The 21,628-nt window shown below is 37.5% G+C and overlaps 1 protein-coding gene across 3 annotated transcripts in view; it reads left to right on the top strand.

Moving 5' to 3' along the window:
• rap1gapa (RAP1 GTPase activating protein a) overlaps positions 1 to 21,628 on the top strand; it is an 85,224-nt gene that overhangs the window by 15,293 nt on the left and 48,303 nt on the right. For 2 of the 3 annotated variants that reach the window (XM_063016116.1, XM_063016119.1), the window contains exon 2: positions 29 to 64. In XM_063016116.1, the coding sequence (XP_062872186.1) occupies positions 29 to 64 (36 nt within the window). Of the gene's footprint in view, positions 1 to 28; positions 65 to 19,993; positions 20,028 to 21,628 lie in introns of those variants that run through there. The other variant, XM_063016117.1, reaches the window with a different exon arrangement.

Raw genomic sequence — 21,628 nt, 5'->3', positions numbered from 1 at the left:
TCACCTGAACTTTTCCTTGTTTTTTTAGAGTTGACAAGACATTCTCCAGAACTAGAAGTGGGTGGTAAGTAAATCTATATACCAAATATGACTGCCATACACTTTTGCATTCACTGTCAGGACATTAAATAGGGATAGGGTGAATAGGGTGTATTCCTGCCTTGTTGCTGAAGATATATAAATAGCTACATGTTACTCTATGAATCAAAACCGTAGCCAAGAATTGGTCTGTGGTGGTGGTGGTGGTGGTGGTGGTGGGCTCCTGCCATTGTAAAACAGTCCTGCCATTTGGTCTGATGGGAACACTGAAAGATTCGAACAATAAGCAAAGCTAGTGGGTGGAATGTGTTTATTTATATTTTTTACACCAGTATATTAAGGGAGGGGAACATGTTGAGCATATCTGAATATTGAGGGGACATGCCCCCCAATATATACTTGCTGAATGTATTCAGCAGGGTTTGTTATTGGTATATTGTTCATCAGTTCTAGAAACTTCATTTACTAGGGATCTAACCTTACTGGGTGTTATTGCCCCCTTTTTGATTTCCTCTATTACTGCTTATGTCACACTAGATGATTCCAGATCATTAAACAATGGAAACAGTATAAACAAAAAAAAATAACAATCATATCACCTCTTTAAAAAAGTAATTATGCTTTTAGTATTTTTTAATAAAAAATAATCTAATTACTTATTAACCAATAAACCAAATTTACACAACTGAGCTTTATTTAGCCAGCCTGGTCAAATATAAGTCTCACTATTGAACAATGAAAGAGAATTCTTGAAAAGATTTCTAGGCCGTTTCTAAGGCTTACAAGAATGGTGTTTTACCACCGCTTTATTCTGGCCAGGAACGTAGTTTCCTTAGAATTTCTGGCCACAATGTGGTAACATGCTGGACAGGATGCTAATCCACTGTGGGATGAATGTCACTTTTCAGTAGAATATTTCATGTTTTTTTTTTTTTACTAGAATGGAAGTTCAGCTGTCCGTGAGCTGATGCAGAGGCATAGCTGGTTTATACAGGACAAGAAGAATGAACATTTTAATCTCTAAAATGAAACAGGATGAAATTATTTAGTGGCCTAGTCAAAATCCTGAATAATGTTATCTGTACTTTCATATTTTTTAAACCAATCCAGAACCTTTGAATATGTCACATCAACATTTGTCACATCAGTGGAGCCTGTTATAGCTCTGTCCTTTGGGGCTGCTCATAGTTTTGAAATGGAATGTCCAACATATACAGGTGTATACATAATTCTGGCCACATAGTAAACACATCTCCAACAGTGTCGAGATATTGTTCTAACTAACCTTACTGTGTATTAACAAAAATCACAGACGTACTGTTTTTATTCTGAACCAGTTTGGATGCTCTTGTTCATGTGTGACCCCGGTGCTATTGATGCAGGGACAGACAGGAAGTCAAAGATTGAGAATCAGAGTCCCAAGCCGAGGTGAGACACTGCAGCCCTGCTGTCTGGTTGCTACAGTAACAGTTCTGCAGTGCTGGAAGGACAGAGTGGTGGGGTGCAGGGTAGGATGCACGCGTGAAAGTGTATGTGTGAGTGTCCGTACTTGTTCTGACAGGAACTGCGAGGCAGATTAATAGAATGCATGTTTAGTGCTGAAGGTCAGCCTGCCAGAGTCCTTCTCAGGTTTCTGCAGCACTGGCCATCGGTGACTTCCTCTCTTTCTAAGCCTTTGTGAGTCCTAGCATAGATGAGGGAGCTTACTGCAAACCACCTTCCTCATCGTACTGACCGTCCGGAGTGAGGACATGATGAAAGGGCTAGCTAACATATTTGTGTTAATGGATTTGGTGCTGTAGGTGTGATTGGTTGGTGTTTTGATGTTAGTGCATTAGTTTTTGTATGTGGTGCCATGATTTGAACTATGTCCATTGCGAAGGACAGGTGGAACGATCTAGTTATGTTCGAACGGTCAGCAGAAGTTTCCATTCTGTAAGAAGTTTATATTTAATCTTTATTTGAGATTATATGGAAGAAACAAGGTGCATTAGCAAGCTTCAGTTAGCCTCCATTTTCCAAAAAAAGTACATTTCTTAGAGTTTTTAACTGAAGCAACATTGGTACCAAAGGATACTTACCACTCACAACTTTATGCCTTTTCAAGATCTTTACCTCTTTAATTGAATGGCATAGTGAGCAACAGGGTCAGAAACTTACCCCTGAAGAAACAAACAAAAAAAACAAAACTTCTATAAGCCTGACAGCAGAGGACCCGACATGCCTTGCTCTCCATTCCGAATTGGGAGGCCAAAGAAGTTCTGGTGAGTTTTTGCATGCAGTCCTGTCATGTAAATGTTGCACATTTGAATTTAAAAGGAAAGGAATTACTTCCTCAAATACACCCATTTTTTAGAGCATATCTATGTGAATTTTGCTTTTAGAGCAGGTATCATCATTGCTAAAGCTTCCTTGTTTAATATTACTGTAGCAGTTGCAACTTTAGCAATTTTTTATTAATTTTTGTAGTTGTAGTTGTATCCTGCGTTTCATCCTGATTTGGACTGCAATGTGTCTGGCACTACCTTAAAAGGCAGTAATACACCCTGGACACACCCCTGCTCACACATTCAGTGACTCACACTACTCACAACTAGTAGCCTATTCACCTTTTGCATGTGTTTGGGTGGTTGGGAAGGAACAGAGTACTTAAAGAGCATGCCAATTTCCTCATGGTTGGCAAGCAGATGCTAGGATAGAGCTTTGGTCTCCAGGATCCAGTCACACACTTTGCCAGCGGTGTCGCCCTGCATATGAACTTTACTATGCTGTTTCAAAAGCTTGTGAAGCTGTTGGCATTACCTGGATTCCTGTATTTATTCCTTATAAAGTAGATAAAATATTGGTAAAGTGATACTAATAGACTATTACCTTTTCCACAAACTTATCACAAACGTAATCCATTGTAGTTTTTATAACTTTATTAAAACTTTGATGTCTTATTCACAGCCTAGGTTGGAAAATAGAATCGTATTTGGAACTTCCTTTTGCAGTGATAATGGGTCTGTCTGAAAACTTAGCTGCCTACCTAGACAGCTGCCTAAGTAGAGAGGATTTGGGGTTGTAATAAGACATCGACTTATAAGGCAGGTTATCTGGACACACTACTTAGACAGCGATTAAGGCGATTATGTCACCTCAGTTTTGCTTGCTAACACAGTTAGCCTCAGGCCATTTAAACCAATGGTGGCATAACCTGCTCGCATCCCTTCGTGTACCATATAACGGTTAAACTGTCATTGACAAGCCTGAATTTGCTAATTAATTACATTTGTACACCTGTATACAAATATAAATCAATGAGAATTATTTACATTTGAAAAGAACTCTGTTTGTTGCTCTGCGTTCATCCGCCATATTTGTCATTTTTGTAAGAAAAGTTGTGCCGCACTGAATGCTGGGATTGCCTGTACCGTTGAGGAAGCATCGGATGCTCCCTCGTTATTCAGTCAGTTTCCAGCTTTGAAATAAGGCACCTCAGGCAGCATTTTAGAGTATCTGAGAATTCAGACTGCCTTCTTCTCAGGAGTGTGCATAGGATTGTAGAGAGCTCACTAGGTTTTCAGACAGACCCAATGTTACATATACTGTCTGATTCATCTGTACAATGTGGAATTCTACACCACTGTTCTTAGACCAGATGCCTTGATTGGGTTCTAGCTCTCTTTAGGTTGCACCTTTGTATCTCATTTGGATTTGACATGTCCATTTCAAAACATAGTTTTTCTGGCATTTGTTTCATTGTTTAAATTATATAATTCTTTAGGTATTAAACTGTTACCCTGAATTCTTCTTTAGAATTTCTTAATGTGATGGCTTAATTGGCGCAGCAGTCTAATGCTAGCTTACAACCTTAAAGCCTCAAACCAGCTTAAAAAACTGGGACAGTGGTAGCCTAGTGAATAGAACTTTGGGCTGTCAACTGAAAGGTTAAGAGTTCTGGTCCCAGCTCTGCCATGCAGCCACTGTCGTTAGCAAAGCCCCTGTACGATGGCTGACCCTGTGCTCTGACCACAGCTTCCAAACCAGCTGGAATATGCAAAGAAAGAATTTCATTGTACTGCACACCTGTATATATAGGACAGGTGGTCAATGAGCACAGCTGGCCTTGTCTGAGGGAGGAAAGGCTTGTGCAGTACATCTAAGAATAATAATCTATGTATATATATATATATTTATATGTAGACACCAAACCAGCTGATAGCACCACTTAGATTCGAACGCTGTATACATACATGGGGGTCTACACAGACTTGATTGGGTATGGGTGTGTGGGGTGTTCTTGTTCTTGCTTGTGGACCCTGACTAGGATAAATTAGTGGTAAAAAAAAAGAAAATGAGAAGTTTCATGTTGTAAAATACTTTCCATCCGCTGTAAAATAACTTGCTTTGGGAAAAGCAGCATAACTTTAGCTTAATAATGGGGTTATAAACAGTCTAATTAATCTATGTTTGTATCCCAGGTGGTCAGGATACAGGCAAGGCAGGACAAGGCAACAGCTCTCATTGAGGAAACCAGGGCTGTGCACTAATCACCCATTGGCTTGATTTTAAACACTGTTGTGACACCAGAACAATATTCGTTTCAGCCAAAAACCAAATTTAGCACTTGCCAAATTGTTTCTCTTTGTTAAGTTTAAGCCCAGAACAGCGTGGAAGAAAAAATAGGGGAAGTAATTACACTTTACAAAGACAGGATCAGACAGGCTAATAAATGCAATTGTTCCCAGCGAAAGAACAAATGCACATTTGTTTTGCGTGGTAGCGGCCTAATAAATTGCTCTTGGAAAGTAGATTTAACATTTAACTTCTGTATAATGATTTTTGTAGGAAATATTTTGTAATTAATAGTAATTCATTTACATTTGTTTATAAATCTTGTAAATGTTTTATTAAATTTGGAATGCTTAACATTAAGACATGGGGTGAAATTATGAAGTTTGCGAAATGATCATAAACACCTGTCTTTGAATGTTCCACATATCATTTCATAATCTCTTGATGCTCAATAATCCAGGTACACAAGTCCACAAAGTTGAATCAGTTCATCTCCACACCAAACTTTGTGTCCCGATGAACTGATTCAACTTGGTGGATCATTTCATAATAAATACACATTAAAGGAAAATTAACCAAAAGCTCAGTGGTCTATGAGCACCAGTGTCTGTCTGCTGCCCAGACAAAAATGTGTGGCACGGTATAAATTACAATATATCCAGCACAGAGATTCTATACACCCAGGTTCGAGTCTCGGCTCTTGGCTGGGCGCCATCTAGTGGCAGCACTTTATGGGAAAAGACCGGACTAAGTGGGTGGGCTCTTCAAACGCTGTCCAAGGACCCTGGTTAGCACGCAGAGGCGCCTGTACAGAAGTAGATAAGCCTCATATGTGAATCCACTTAAGCACCACGAAAACAAAGGGGTTGAGGGATTGCGCATGTGTCGAAAGAGCAGATATACCCTCCTCAAATACAATCGGGATCCCCAGCAGCGGAAGACTGATTGGCTACCCTAATTATGTTAAAATAATTATTTTATGACAGGGTTGTAAACTTGCCCCTGTCCCAAATTTTTTGAAACATGTTGCAGCCGTCACAGTTAGAAAAGCCATCTTTGTAATTACAGAATACAAAAAAATAGAATTTGCTGTCAGTTTTTATTTATAATTTTCAATGGTTTTAATATTTTTGAAATTGGGGTTCATTATTTTTGCGTCTGACAGTTTAGAATGTGTATAAAAATAATTATAATAATAATAATTCTAGTCGTAGCACAGACTAATACCTGCTGTACCCTTATCTTCTTTAAACACAATTAGCACTGTTCAGAAAATATCATGCAGGCTTAATAAAATACTGCTTGTGCCAAATTAATTAATTTGCGGTTACATCACTCCTGATTTTTACATCCCTGGATACAATCAACATGTATTTTGCCAATCAGAGCCTAAACAAGGACAAACACCTGAAATGTAGAACCTTAGATAAAACAAATGCTACCTTATATCATTGTTGTTGTTGTATATCACGCACACTGTAGCTTTTCAATTGTTTAAACCAACCAGTTACTTAGAAAAAGCAGCTGTGACATCTAGAAATGATATTTGAAAGCTGTAAAGTGTCTCTCTTGTTGCATTATTGCTTTACCCAGCATCAAAGAGGCGTTTTGTTGCTTTGATACGGTTTGAATGCTAGCGAATATCCTTAACTAGGACGGCTCTGAGTGATATCGGTAATTCATTACCACTTTAAATAGAAACTGGCTTGTCATGACGTTCAGGTGATACCTTGAGGTAAATAGTCAAATGCAATTTTCACTGTATTAGTAACACCACACTAATACTGGGTCAAATACTGGACAGTGGAAGCCTAGTGGGTAGAGCTTTGGGCTATCAACTGAAAAGCCCTGCCATGCAGCCACTGTTGGGCCCTTGAGCAAGGCCCTTTACCCTCTCTGCTCCAGGGGCTCCGTACGATGGCTGATCCTACACTCTGACCCTAGCTTCCAAACAAGCTGGTATACGCAAAGAAAGAATTTCGTTGTACTGTACGTCTATATACGTATATGACAAAGGCATTCTATAATTCTGTTCTATAATTCTATAAAAGCTTCTTCTTTGTGGCATTGTTTTTGGTTGTTGTGCATCCCAAGTGTGTTCTACTGGATTCAGATCTGGCGACTGGGGAGGCCATTCAAGTACACAGTGCACATTGTCATGTCCATGTAACCATTGACATTGTGCATTATCATAGTAAAAGTAGACATAAGATGTATAAGTAGTGGCCATAAAGCGATCCATTGTTTTGTTTTAAATAACCAGTATGTAAAAAATGAAAGTGCTTTTTATAATTTTGCAAAATCTTTTTGCACGAGTTTTGGCCCGGTTTGCTCTTCCATTGCTTGTAAATCTATGGATCAAATAAATTACATAGCACTCTGAAATGACCTTCAGAAAATGTCTCTTTCTAATAAAACTGGCCTTTCCATGGATCCTTTCATGTGGATTTCTAGGGTAAAAGCTTCGGATTTCTTAGAAACCTTTTAAATTGAATGTACCTTTAAGTATTACTGCTGGAGTACCTTCCATTTCCTGTGGACATAATTTATATTTTTTGTAGCAAGGGCAACAAACAGCTATAAATAAAAAATACTGCACTAATGGCAACTTCACTGTCGGGCCTGTGCCAATTATCTAAAATGCCTAATTACAATTAAAGCTAAATGTTGTTGTTTAAATGGCAGCACATGTATCAGAGGGCCCCCATAATACTCCGCGGCTCCAATTGATCACAAAGTAGCAAGGGAATTGCATTGGGAAATTGTAAATGACTGGATTCAGTGAAAAAATGGGGGGAAATATTGTACAAATTTTGTAAAATGCAACATAAAAAGAGGAAAGTGTGGTTTGTTAATCATTTCAAACCTTTTTTGAACTGACAAAAGTACAAAAATGAATGTTTTAATAAGGTAGGAGACCAAACTCAATAGAAATTACATCATTTTAAAATATTCCACAACAATCCTGAGAACTGGTAACAAATGAGCCTATCAAGATCTGTCTGTCTGTCTGTCTGTCTGTCTGTCTGTCTATCTATCTATCTATCTATCTATCTATCTATCTATCTATCTATCTATCTATCTATCTATCTATCTATCTATCTATCTATCTATCTATCTATCTATCTATCTATCTATCTATCTATCTATCTATCTATACATTAGGGTTGGCCGATATTGCAGATTTTCATACCGTCATACCGTCTTCAGGAAATACGGTATACGGTATTACCGTTTGGGGGGGCGTGTGTCGCGGACAAACTTTACAGTGTACACACTTGAGTGTAATTACAATATTTCAATGATTTATTATAAAAAGATTTAACAATCTGAACGTCAAACATTGCTTATCTTGTCTGATCTATAATAAATACGCATAAGTATAAATGCATGTGTATCAATTACACTTTAACACAAACATTAACACATAACATTTTGGCATTGTAATCTCTTACTGCCCACACAAAACAGAATAATAGCAGCTAAACACTTCAATATATTTCAAAAGTTAACTGCTTACTTTATAGTTACAGATATTTCTTAAAAGTGTATGAACGTGTACGATTAGTTATGCCTGTAATCCAGAATTAAGTTCTATACCGTAACAAAAAATATGAATGTAAATGTTCATGTTGCAATGACGGTGATGTAAAATAATGTTAAAATAATTCAAAGTCCAAACATTTGAGTGGTTAACGAGAACGCTACTTTAAATGTCACACAAGCTCAGTGCAAAACACGAGCACGGAAACGGTACAAATCCGATATCTTCCCTACACACTCGCTCCCTACGCCCTATAGTGCACATAATATTCTTAAAGGGCCAGACAATATATTTTATAATTCACATTACACGACAGGTGAGACATTCTTTTTTCTTAATATAGCGCTTTTATTTAGGAAAAAATAGTTCTTACATAGGCAGGAAAATCTATGGCAGACAAGAATCAGAACAGCGGATTGGGCGTAATGTTATTATTACTGTTTGCTCCTTTTTCTCAACACTTGTGCTCGATTTACACTGAAGATATATTTAGTAAATAAGTACATGTCCGCGCATGCACGCGCTTGTGTTCATTTCCGGTTGAACTGATAAAAAATGTTGATTTTGAAAAATTAAAAGACGAGCCGTTATTCAGTTTCTGCTTGTTAGCTCACAGCTAACGCTAGCCAGTGTGGCTCTTCACTCGTCTCTCTGTGTTATCAGCTTACACACCTTACAGCCAATCAGCGAGCTCCAACCGCCTACCCCTCCCACCCCTCCCTCACTGTGGATGCGCGCATCTCCTAAAGTCTCCGTTTTCAAGGTAAACCTGAAGCAGAAATTTAGTGCTTCACAATTAAAAAATACCGTCACCATTTTTGAATACCGTCACCATTTTTGAATACCGCGGTATACGGTAATATCGTCATACCGCCCAACCCTAATATACATACACACCAATTAGGCATAACATTATGACCACCTTCCTAATATTGTGTTGGTCCCCCTTTTGTTGCCAAAACAGCCCTGACCCGTTGAGGCATTGACTCCACTATGGCACCGAGATGTTAGCAGCAGATCTTTTAACTCCTGTAAGTTGCGAGGTAGGGCCTTCATGACTTGTCTGAGCTGTTGTTACTTTTAAATTGTTTCATTGTAAGAGCTTTATTAATCAAGGAATTGTCTTGTTGGTTATTGTTATTCTTTGAGGCACACTGACAGTCCCATGTATTTTTGTGCAATTTTTGTCTATGGAAGGGGTTTTTAACCTGGAGACAGCACATGACACATGGAGTGTGTGCAGACCACTGATCTGTGAAGACTGAAAGGATGTTTACTTGACTTCATGCATCTAATAACAGTAAATATGGCTTAAATACCAAAATCCATCAGTTTTAACTGGTGTTAGTTTTAAGTTATGGTTAACCATACAGTATATTAGCAACGTTTAAAAAAGCATTTACTGGGCTATGAATAAATGCTGGATTCGTAGTAAGTCTTAGCAAATGCATGAAACCAGTCATAGCAGAAGACGTTAATGTAAAGTGATTTTGCTCTAGAAGCTTTACATCATGCATATTTTCTACACTAGGAAGGGTTTAACTGAGGGAGACGAGAACTGTCATATCCAATCAGCCCAGGCTGTCGCCTACATGCCACTATCTGACTAAATATAGCGATAAACTGGCAGGCTAGTGTCAAAGTCTATGACCTCATCCAAATATGAACCCGTCTATATCATTATTAGACAGAGAAGCAGCATATACAGAAAAATATTATACAGAAACAACACGTCAAGCAAAGTGAAAAATAATACATTAACATGATGTTTTATTTCTCAGAGCCCTAGTTTTAAAGATTTTTATATTACTTTTACATCCAGGCCTTTAATTTGACCACATTGAAGCATCACAGAAATATAACATCAGACATGTAACAGGTATATAGGATCAGACATATAACAGACATGTAACAGGTATATAAGATCAGACATATAACAGACATGTAACAGGTATATAAGATCAGACTCAGACATATAATAGACATATAACAGACATGTAACAGGTATATAAGGTCAGACATATAACAGACATGTAACAGGTATATAAGATCAGACATATAACAGACATGTAACAGGTATATAAGATCAGACATATAACAGACATGTAACAGGTATATAAGATCAGACATATAACAGACATATAACAGACATACAACAGGTATATAAGATCAGACATATAACAGACATACAACAGGTATATAACATCAGACTTATAACAGGTATATAACATCAGACATATAGCAGACATACAACAGGTGTATAACATCAGAAATATAACATCAGACATACAACAGGTATATAACATCAGAAATATAACATCAGACATACAACAGGTATATAACATCAGAAATATAACATCAGACATATAACAGGTATATAAGATCAGACGTAACAGACAATATAACAGACATACAACAGGTATATTTAACATCGGAAATATAACATCAGACATACAACAGGTATATAACATCAGAAATATAACATCAGACATATAACAGGTATATAAGATCAGACATATAACATACATACAACAGGTATATAACATCAGACATATAACAGTTATGTAAGATCAGACATATAACACATACAACAGGTATATAATATCAGACATATAACAGGATTATAACAGACATAACTTCAGAAATATAACATCAGACATAAACCATCAGACATATAACAGGTATATAACATCAGAAATATAACATCAGAAATCTAACAGATATATAAGATCAGACATACAACAGGTATATAACATCAGACATATAACAGGTATATAACATCAGACATATAACAGACATAACTTCAGAAATATAACATCAGACATATAACAGGTATATAACATCAAACATATAACAGACTTATAACATCAGATATATAACATCAAACATAACAGACATAACATCAGACACAAATTACGTTTTTTGAAGGACGTCCTCAGCCACTCATAAGGTCGAAGGAAGTCAAAATTCAGATGCCAATAATGTGTAACATTTCTTGCGAGTAAGAATGATCTAGTAAAAATGAACAGCGTCCATTGTAGGACATAAGCTTCACCCTGAAGAGTAGAATTTAAAGAAATCTCTGTACAGGATGTTAAAGTGAGTAATGATGTGATGGAGATGGTGTGATGTTACCCATGAGAAAGGATGTAAAAATATACACCAGTGCATCCAAAGGAGAAAGATTTCACCAAAATGAAACAAAGCTTCAATAAATCTTCCCTTTAAACATCAGCTCAGAGGAAATGTTACATTTATTTGATCTCTTCTTTTCCACGGGGATGATAGAGTGCTTTCATGTCAACAGGGATTAAGCTACCTGTGTAAACCAGATGTGCACAGCAGCCTGCCTATGATTGTTGTCTCTACAGAGAACTACAGAGGACTGGACTGCTCAATAAATCATCACACTCTTACTGCACGTACACAATCCTTGCAGTGATGATGTAAAGACATTTGCATGGTAATGATTTTCCGTAACAAACATTGCACAGTTGGAAGTGGGTCATCACCAAGAGGGGGGATCTGCAGAGAAGCACGTGTGTGGCAAGCCAGATGTGTTTCTTATGCAGAAAAACCTGTATTTGGTACTGCGTAGTGAAAGTTAATGGCAGCACTTGTGCTTAAGATGGGCAGTGATCTCATAGGAGGTTAAAATGAGTTTTGAAATAATATCTCTTACAAGGTGCTGCATTTGCATGTGTAATGTTATGTTAACAGTTAGTAATTGTCAAGACAGCTTTCATATGTGTGATGTCATTATAGCCAATTAGCTGCCATGAAATAAGATATAATGAAGGCTGACAATTACTGATACTGGTAACATAAATTAAAAAAAATACTTCAACTGTTGTGACCATTGATGTCATCATATATCATCAGACATATAACAGGTATATAAGATCAGACATGTAACAGACATATAACATCAGACTTACAACATCGGACATATAACAGACATATAACTTCAGACATATAACAGATATAACATCAGACATGTAACAGCCATATAACATCAGACAAACATCACATATATAACATCAGACATATAACAGACATATAACAGGCATATAACATATAACAATATAATTTCAGACAAAACATCACACATATACCATCAGACATGTAACAAACATATAACATCAGACATATAACCTCGAACATAAAACAGACTTATAACTTTAGATATATAACATCAGACATAACATCAGACATATAATAGACATATAATAGACATATAACAGACATATAACATCAGACATGTAACAGACATAACACATGTAACATCAGTTATATAAGACATATAACATCAGACATAGAGGTTTATGACATGTTGTATTAATTAAATATATACAATTCTATATGCTTCCAACTTTGCTTTTCAACAGTTTAAAAAATTCCACTTCCAGTTCCTGCATTATTGTGAACAAAACAAGGTCCATAAAGGCATGGTTTGATGAGGAGTGGTGTGGAGGAACTCCAGTTGCCTGCACAGAGCTCTAAAATTGATATTCTGACTAAAACAGCTAGGCCTTATGTACCAACATTTTAAAAAAATAGGCAAACATTTCCATAGGATCCAAAATATCCCAAACTACAAAATCCTATAAAACACCTTTTTTTTGTAAGATACATTTAGTTGCCAGGGAAGGCAACTCCAGTTAAGAGATTTGGAATGGTATGTCCAACAGTTTTATAGTCAGGTGTCTACATACTATTGACCTAGATTTTTTAATTTGTTTAAATGTTGATAAAGATAGGTAATCTTTAGATTTGGACCATTAGCACAAAAATGTTATTTACATAAAAATGTACAAATAGATCTTTTTTTGCTGCTCAGGCGTTTTGTTATTTTTCTGTGTACTAGCCTGGTTGAAAAAAGATCAATGTAGTTTTAAGTGATAAATAGGAAAGCATAGTGCAGACCGTCCTCAAGTGCTCCCGCCGGATATCAGAGTGCTTTAAATAATGCCCTTTGGGTCTAATGTACAACATCCATTATTTTTCCCTGCAGCGCCCCTGTGCCATTCAGTCAATAAAAAATAAGAAAGAAAAAAAAATGTGTATGTTTGGGATCATGCCCTAATGCATGTATTGTGTTCTGGTATAAGGCGTTTAGCCACATTTAATACTACCAGCTGTATAATATTAATTATATAAAACAAATATATAGTTTAAATTTGTATTAACACTTTTTCTCTGGTCATTCTAGTTCCCCAAAATGTATTCCATTACTTCTGCCCTGACTAAGGAAAGACACAGACTATCATGTCCACTGAATAAATAATACAGACAATGATCGACTCATCCGAAAAGTGGGAATACCGGATGGGATTCCTCATAACTGCTGCAGTTAGGACCTCTGCTGGCTGGTCGATGACGGCTACACAGAGATGGGTGCATGACTCTCTGTGTGCAATACAGATCTCCATGTAAGCTGGAAAAGCTGCAGCACATGTTAATCCCAGCCCTGTTCAGTCAGGAGTAAAGGTCAGCAGCAGTAGAGGTAGTGAAACGCGAGTGAGTAAATGGATATGGAAACTAGACTGGGAGGAAAATTGGGAAAATGTGAAAAAAAGATATTACAATAAAAGTCCAGCAGTTGTAGATGCTGAAGAAAAGAGTTAAGAGTGAAGCCCATGTAATTTTTATGACTTTGCTAGAGACAGTTTCTGTCCATCTGTGATGTTCTCTCTCTTTATTCTTTGGTGGGTCATGTGGGCACTCTCTTTGATAGAGTGGGCAGCCAGAAAGATTCCGCCAGGCAGTAAGTGTTGGTTCGGGCTGGTTGTCACTGAAGGGCTCTCTGCAGGATATCTGCTTTTTCTCTGCTGATTACGCCATCTGAATATAAAACTGCTTTTTTTTTCTTGGGAAAATGAAGAGGCTTTGTGGCTTTCTTGTGCATCTTTTATGCTTTTGTCACACTATTATTAGAACGTTAATTCTTGTTGTTCAGAAGCAATGCCTGACACATGATATTCCTCCCAATTTAGCTCTTACTAATTCCCAGTCTTTAGCTGCTTCTTGTCTATCCTATGACAGTTACAATAAGCCTCCTGTCTTCTAGAAAATCTCTTTAAAATATTTCGGATTGTGTCCTTGGATATTTGTGCTCATTAAGTCAAACTAGCATTAGGAATGTTAGGTATTGATGTTGGAAGAATCAATCGGATTAAAGTCAGTGCTCTGTCCAGGCCACTTGAGTTCCTCCTCTGAAACTTGTCAAACCATGTCTTCACAGACCTTGCTTTGTGTACAAGGACACAGTCATGCTTAAACAGACAAGGCCCTTCTTTAAACTGGTGCCACAGTGTTGGAAAGTCTTTTCTCCAGGTGGAGGTAGATATATAAAATCACGGTTTCCTTCTCACAGCGTTGCCGACTTCTCTCTTCGCAATCTGCTATTTCTCTTTCAGATGCCAGGCTTCATTCAGTCTGGTTTTCTTCTGGCTTGCTTTATCTTCTTTCCAGGCAACTCACCCGGTACTGCACGGTTGGTTTTGTGATTGGTGTGATTGTGTTTATTTACCATTTGGATGTTTGTGTGTGCTTTTGGTTACCTTAGTCCATTTGTGTTTTGTTGTCCTCTAAAAGAGGCATAATCTCCTATCTCTGCCCTCTGATTCATATTATTGAGCGATTCTCTTCAGTATAAAGAGCAAACGATCCTTTCTCCTTGTCCTTGTCTTTGTTAATGCCACAATAATTTCTCAGCAGATTTTGTCATATAAATTGAATATATTTAAATATTTTTTAAACTCTAAAATTAATACAGAGGCATGTATATTTCTGTCTTTGTGTTTACTTGATAACTGTACTTTTTGGTTCAGGTTTTTAACAGGAAAACATGTTGTTTTGGCAATGTGTAACTAGCCCATGTTTATTAATGTGGTAACATCCAGCCCTATCTGAAAAAGTTCTTGTTCTGGATACTAAATCAAAATCAGATATGGTTTACAGGTTCTTAGAATATGATGGTGAGTTCCCAAACAAACAATTTTTAAAAAATAATGTTTTCTAATTTCTATGTATTTGTGTAAGCTGGCAAAGTTTGTCATATTTGCAGATGTTCACACAGCTGGCTTACAGGAGATGAGGTCAGCTAGATCAGTTTTTTCTGCTATCCAGTTGTCTTGCAACTCAGTTTGGGAAAATAGATAAACTGAACATTATATAAAAAAGCAAATGGGAATGGAAGGAGTAATGGATAAAGTTTGATAGATTTACTGAGCTCTTTGATGACTATTAGGGCTGTTTATTTAAGAACACAAGCAGACAGCGCTACTCAGATTATGCAAGCAGATTAATTAAGCAATCAAAAAAATAAAGTGTAACCTGTGAACTATGATAAGAATAGTTCAGAACGTTTTCACATTGTGGACGCTACTGTGCTTAATATTCACCTGATTGTTGTTCTGAGCAAGACAGATGCTTTATTACGTCTGAGTGCTGAATAAGGTAGTGCTGTGGAGACCACCAGAAGCATGAAATAATTAAATATATTATAGATAAATATAGCCCTTTTTACAGTGTAGGTTTTATAAGATTTAGATCAAACAGCAACAAGTCCTAAAACATGGGTTTGATCAATACTTTGGGCCCCTGTGTGTGAAGAGATTTGAACATGTGTCTATAAGGGTTTCCTTCATGTAGTCTAATTTTCTTCCACACCCCCTCCCTTCCCAAAACATGCACGTGGTAAATTGGCTATTTTAAATCGCCCCTAAAGGTGAGTAAGTCATTTAACCCTGACCTTATAAATCATTTCTATCTGACGTTTAATGTGAAAATTTACTGAGGCCTTTGACCCACGTCAGTATGGTTTTATATTCCCTGCCACACGACTTGCTGATAAGATAATTACATTCCCATTTATAGCATTTTGCAGATGCTCTTATCCAGAAGTGCTTTCTTACTAAACATTTTCTTACATTTGTACAAGTAGACAACAGTTTAAAAAACAGATAGTTAGAGCAAAAAGATAGTTAATTGTGTGTGGAATTTTTTTTTTACTTCTGGCTAGCGCCCGCTATGCATCTCGGCATCTGATCTCCTTACCTGTTTCAGTAGTTTCTATAAATTATTATTATTATTTTTTTATTTTACCCCTTTTTCTCCCACTTTAGCGCATCCAATTTCTACCCGTCAATCATCCTCTCACTAATGTCGGTCCCTGCTCATGATTGGGGAGGACGAGGCTGCTCCACGCCCCCTTCGAAACGTGCACAGCAATCGAACATCTTATCACCTACACTTGATGAAGGCAGCGCTGTGCACGGAGGGCCACACCCCCTACCGCACTCCTTCCCCATCTCCGTGCAGGCGCCACCAACCAGCCAGCAAAGGTCGTAATCGCACTAGTCTGAGAGAGAGTCCCCATCCGGCTTTAGTCCCGCCCCTTATCTGAACAACAGGCCAATCGTTGTTCATGTAGCTACTCAGCCTCAGCCGGCAAGGCAGAGCCAAGATTCGATATGATGTACTAGAGATCTCAGCTCTGGTGAACAGCGTGTGTTTTACTGCTGTGCCACCTGAGCGGCCGTTTCTATTAATTTTGTACACAGTGTTATTTATATTTAGTGTTATTTAATAGTGTTTGTTGCTTTATATAGTATTTAGTTGTTTGTTTAATTGTTGTTTTTATTCACTTAGCGACATTAGCCATGCGACTTAGCTACAGGAAAAATGAAAAAAGTGAAGTTTAAGAAGATTTAAATTTTAATAATAATAACTCTGAAGCTACACGGCAAACATTGTTTATTATTAATGACTCTGTTTATAACTAATGTGCTTGTGGTAGCTAATAAAGTGGTAGTTATGTATTTTCCAAGTGCACTGTATTAGATTTAGTAGCCAGATCTGAATATGAAAGATATATTTTTTCTCCCCGACTTTACACCGTTTACCCTTCTGTGTGTGCTTTTCTCTCTGTCATCACCAAATCTCTCTAAGGCGTACAGCATATATCAGAACAGGATTTTGTTGAAATTGTGGACATGATAGATCAGACACTCTTTCATTCCTTCTGGCTGGTGAGAAAGATGGCACTCAGAATGAAATGACACATTTTCTTCTCTGTGGCTTTAATAGCTGACTGTACTCAGCTGAAGTGGTCAGAATCACTACTTTATGATGCAGGTTTAAAGAATTAGCTTCTTTGTTAGTGAGGATGGCATTACTGAGAGTTTTTATTCCCTGAAAATAAGGACATTCAAGTCTCAGAAAATGACTTGCTGTTTTTATAGTTGTGGAATGATAGTAGAAGATAAGATTTTAAAAGTCTAATTGGTTACAATAAAAAAAAAATCAAACTGATAAATACAAATCCCTGATACATAACAACCCAATGTGTGTATTTATTTTTTCTAACCTTCTGACCAGAGCAATGACATTACAGAACAGTATCACACACTGTAGTTAAGAACAGTGTATTATAATACCTGAAAAGTAAAATGCAATAAAAATAAGTATCCGTGATTTGATAGTTTTTTGTAACTTTTATTAAAATGCCAAAAGTACAAAAAAAATATGTTTAATGTTTATACTGAGCAACTAATTGTATTCTGTATATTCAAGCCTATAACATACTTAAAATAGTTGGGACACAGGCATGTTTACCACTATGTTTTATCATTTTTTCTGTTAATTATTTCTTTTAATTGTTTGAAAACTAAGGATACTAATTATTGCAGTTTTTTAATTAATAATTTTTGCTTAATACAAAAATGCTCTGATTCTCCTGTCTAATTCAAGCTGTGTCATACATTTTCAAAAGTAGACAGATCTGGACTGGAGGCAGGCAAGTCAAGCACATGCACTCATGTGCACTGGCATTGTCTTGTTATACCAATAACCATGTATTTTCCAGGCAGCATATGTCTCCCTAAAATCTGGTACAGTCTTGATTTGCTTGTAGCAGACTAGCCCCTGATAATGCAATCCATGTTGTGATGTTGTCAGTCCAGCATATTCTTGGACGTCCTTGTCCTTCCACAAGTCCTGTTCTAACACTGCTTTCAGTGTTGTCATGTGGGTGCAGTATCACATGCCCAAAGTAACATTGCGGGACTTCTGGTATCTGGTTCTGGTAACTTACAAAGAGGTCATCATCTTCCTCTATTAGATTTCGTCCTGGCTTTTCATCCATATGTGGCTATTGGCCAGACCTGGGCTTTCATCAGTCATAGCTTGGTGAGGACTAATTCATTAGTTTTTTAATATCATTGTTAATTTGACCATAACTACCATGTCCAAACTGGTAATAAAGTGTTACAACACAAAATGCATGTCTAACTCTTGTCCACTGTTGAAAACATCCACAATGGATGTGCAGGTATAAGAACAGGACAGTAGACTAGACTGGAATGGAAGAAGGTAGACTGGTTGTGCAAATCCTGTTTTGAAAGTCAAAGTTTACATACATTTGTAAGAGACAAGTGCAGTGTGTCGAACAGTCTTAAAAAATAGCTTTTTCCATGAGTTTATTTTATAATTATTATTATTAAAAATTAATAAAATAAAACTTGCTGGGTTAAAATACACAGTACATGCACTCCACAGAAAAAAAACGGATCTTGAGTTCTTTATGTGCCATAGATGAAAAGTATCATCATCTGGACTGTTATCAGATAAATCTTCAAAAGCCAACATCTGTCATGGTATGGGGGTGCATCAGTGCTTACAGCATGGGGGACTTGAAAAGGCAACACTAACACCATGGAGACAGATATTAAGATTTTAGAGAGACATATGCTGCCATCGAGGTGACGTCTTTTCCCAGGAAGTCTGTGGTTACTTCTACGAGGTGATGACTAACTGTAAATCTGATTAACTTCTGATTAAATCTGATTGCAACTGAATTTATAGTGACAATAAAAATGCTTGTGGGTCATTATATCTGAATGAGTAAAGTTAATAGAAAATTAGGAATTACCATTACCATAGGAAATTATCACCAGTTTTATTGACACTGAGGGATACAGAATTTACTACATGACGTGTTTTCTATGATATCTCTGATGATATATTTAAATTGCTTGTGCTGAATAGTTTGTGTTTTGCCTAAAAAAGGGCAGCATGGGTTACACTGACTTTTTCCACTTGTAGAGCTTGGACCAGGGCAGGGCATGATTTGCAAACCAAAGCTCTTTGTGTAGGTTATTGACCCTAGTCTAGATTTGTTTCTATGCTGGGTTGGGCGTATCTAAACTTACAGTAGGGAAGCACCCTGCTTGGGTTGAGTTCAAATTACATGAATATTGTATCTATTACAAAAATGGCTGCTTGTGGTTATGACACCTCAATTGGACGCCACCCCTGCACTGACCACAACAAATTAAGTTGACTACTAGATAACTATTGCACTGTTACCATAGTTTCCTATGTATCCTAAGGGCAACACAGATATTCAATTACACCTGAAATACAGGTATAGCCGTACGGTTGTCTGAATGTTGACGATAGGAAGATTTTAAATGAGAAAATTAGAAGACAGATTTATATTGCCTTTAAGCAGGAAGTTTAATATTTATTCTTTGGGTTACCTAAGCAACAGTGCCTGATAGGGAGCTGCGTTTAATTGTGGCAGCACATAATGAATGCAAAATAAAGCTCTATCATCAGCTAAGGGCATTGTTCTGTCTTAGTGGCATTCTGCGAGCAGGAAAGACAGGCTGTCGGAGAGATAGACCGAAACAAGATGGGAACAGAGGGAGGGAGATGGGGGCTGGAGGAGGGGCTGGAAGTGGAAGGTTTTGAGACGAGGGAGGAGGGTACGTAGTGAAAAGAGGATGAGCGTGAAGCAGCTAGCAGGTGTGCTGAGTTGAAAGCAGTACCACTGATAGCGCTGCCACAGCCGAGGAAACACTGCTGCTGCGTCTGTGCGGTGAGTAACTTTACCCCCTCTGCTTTAACATGTTTCAACATCTGGATTAATTGCGATGAAGCTAAGCTTGCTTGTGTATGCAGTGTGTGGTGAGTATTCGAAATGTCTGGGGTCACCGAGTAAAGACAAAATGGGCTGCAGCATTTGGGTGAACCAGGTTGTAGGAACGGAACGTCAGTCGTATATCAGGTTCATTATGTGTTGCTGACAGCTGTCGTGGGGTTTTATGCAACACACACACACACTTAAATGAGACTGTCAACTATTTGGAGCAGGATTTGTAACAAGATATCACTCGCACTTCTAACCCTATGTTGTGCTTACTGACCTTGTACAGTACAGTGCACAGTTTAATTTAATTCAGGGTCCACTGACACCGTTTACACAGAGAGATCCCTATATAGAACAGAGTTGGTTGATTTTCCATAGCAGCAGTACTGCTCGTCTCCAGTGGGACAGACCAAGAGTGATCTAAGAAATAACAAGGTTCTGTTTATGCCTCATTGAATGTAATTTAGTGGGTAGTAGCTGTGTGTTTCTGTCTGGCTTAGGATTAGAGTTACATTTATTAGTAGGGTAAATTTCATTTCCAAAAAAGTTGGGGCATTTTGTAAAAAAAAAGCAATGGCAATTTTCTTAACTCTCTTGAACCTTTATTTAACTAAGAAAATATAAAGAAATGACTTTGGCTAACAAACATGTAGACATGTTTTGAATTTAATGCCTGCAACACAGTAAAAAAAAAAGAACCAAATATTACCAAAAATTAAAGTTACACTATTTTGAAACATTCATCAGTAAGCAGGTGAATTGGTAACAGGTCAGGGAATCTTGACTGGGTATAAAAAGAGGATCCACCAAAGGCTCAGGCTGCGTCCGATATCGCATATTTCCATACTGAGCAGTACGAGAAAGCAGTACTGAGACCGGCTAGCTTGCCTGAATACGTAGTATTCATTAAACAGTACGCAAAAAATACCCGGATGACCTACTGCCTGGCCAGCCATTTTTGAGTATGCAAAGGATGCACACTTGCTGTCCGATAATCTATCCCATAATTCAACTGGAACTGCAAAGGTGTTAGTAGCGAAGAAGAAAGATGGTGGAAAGCAGAGTACCACCCTGAGTAACGTTATGAGTAGCTTTGTGGAGAACAACAGAATAAATTTTGTCTGATTTTAAAGTTGTTATAACTGTAGGTTTGAAAGGTCATGCATCACGTGGTGTTGGTAAGATGGCGGGCGTAGTATGTCTGAGGTTGCGTGCATACTGCACATTTGGGTACTGAAAGAGCTTACTGCTTTAACAGCCGAGCGGTGCATACTGCCTCCAATTTAGTACGTACTGTTTAAGTATGCGAATTCGGACGCAGCCTCAGGCAAAGATGACTCTTGGCACACCACCTTTTGTCAAGCTTTGTAAGAGAATTGTCTATCAGTTCTAAAGGAACATTTCTCAATACAAGACTGCAAATAATTTAGGTCTTTTACCATCAATCCATAATATTATGAAAAGATTCAGGAAATAGGGCAAAGCCAGAAATCTTTTAACCTCACAATAGCATTGCTTAAGTAACGTCATGTTACTGTGATAAATGTAGC

The sequence above is a fragment of the Trichomycterus rosablanca genome, chromosome 19, assembly GCF_030014385.1.
Source record: "Trichomycterus rosablanca isolate fTriRos1 chromosome 19, fTriRos1.hap1, whole genome shotgun sequence".
NCBI classification, from domain to species: domain Eukaryota; kingdom Metazoa; phylum Chordata; class Actinopteri; order Siluriformes; family Trichomycteridae; genus Trichomycterus; species Trichomycterus rosablanca.
This window is presented reverse-complemented; position numbering and strand designations above follow the sequence as displayed.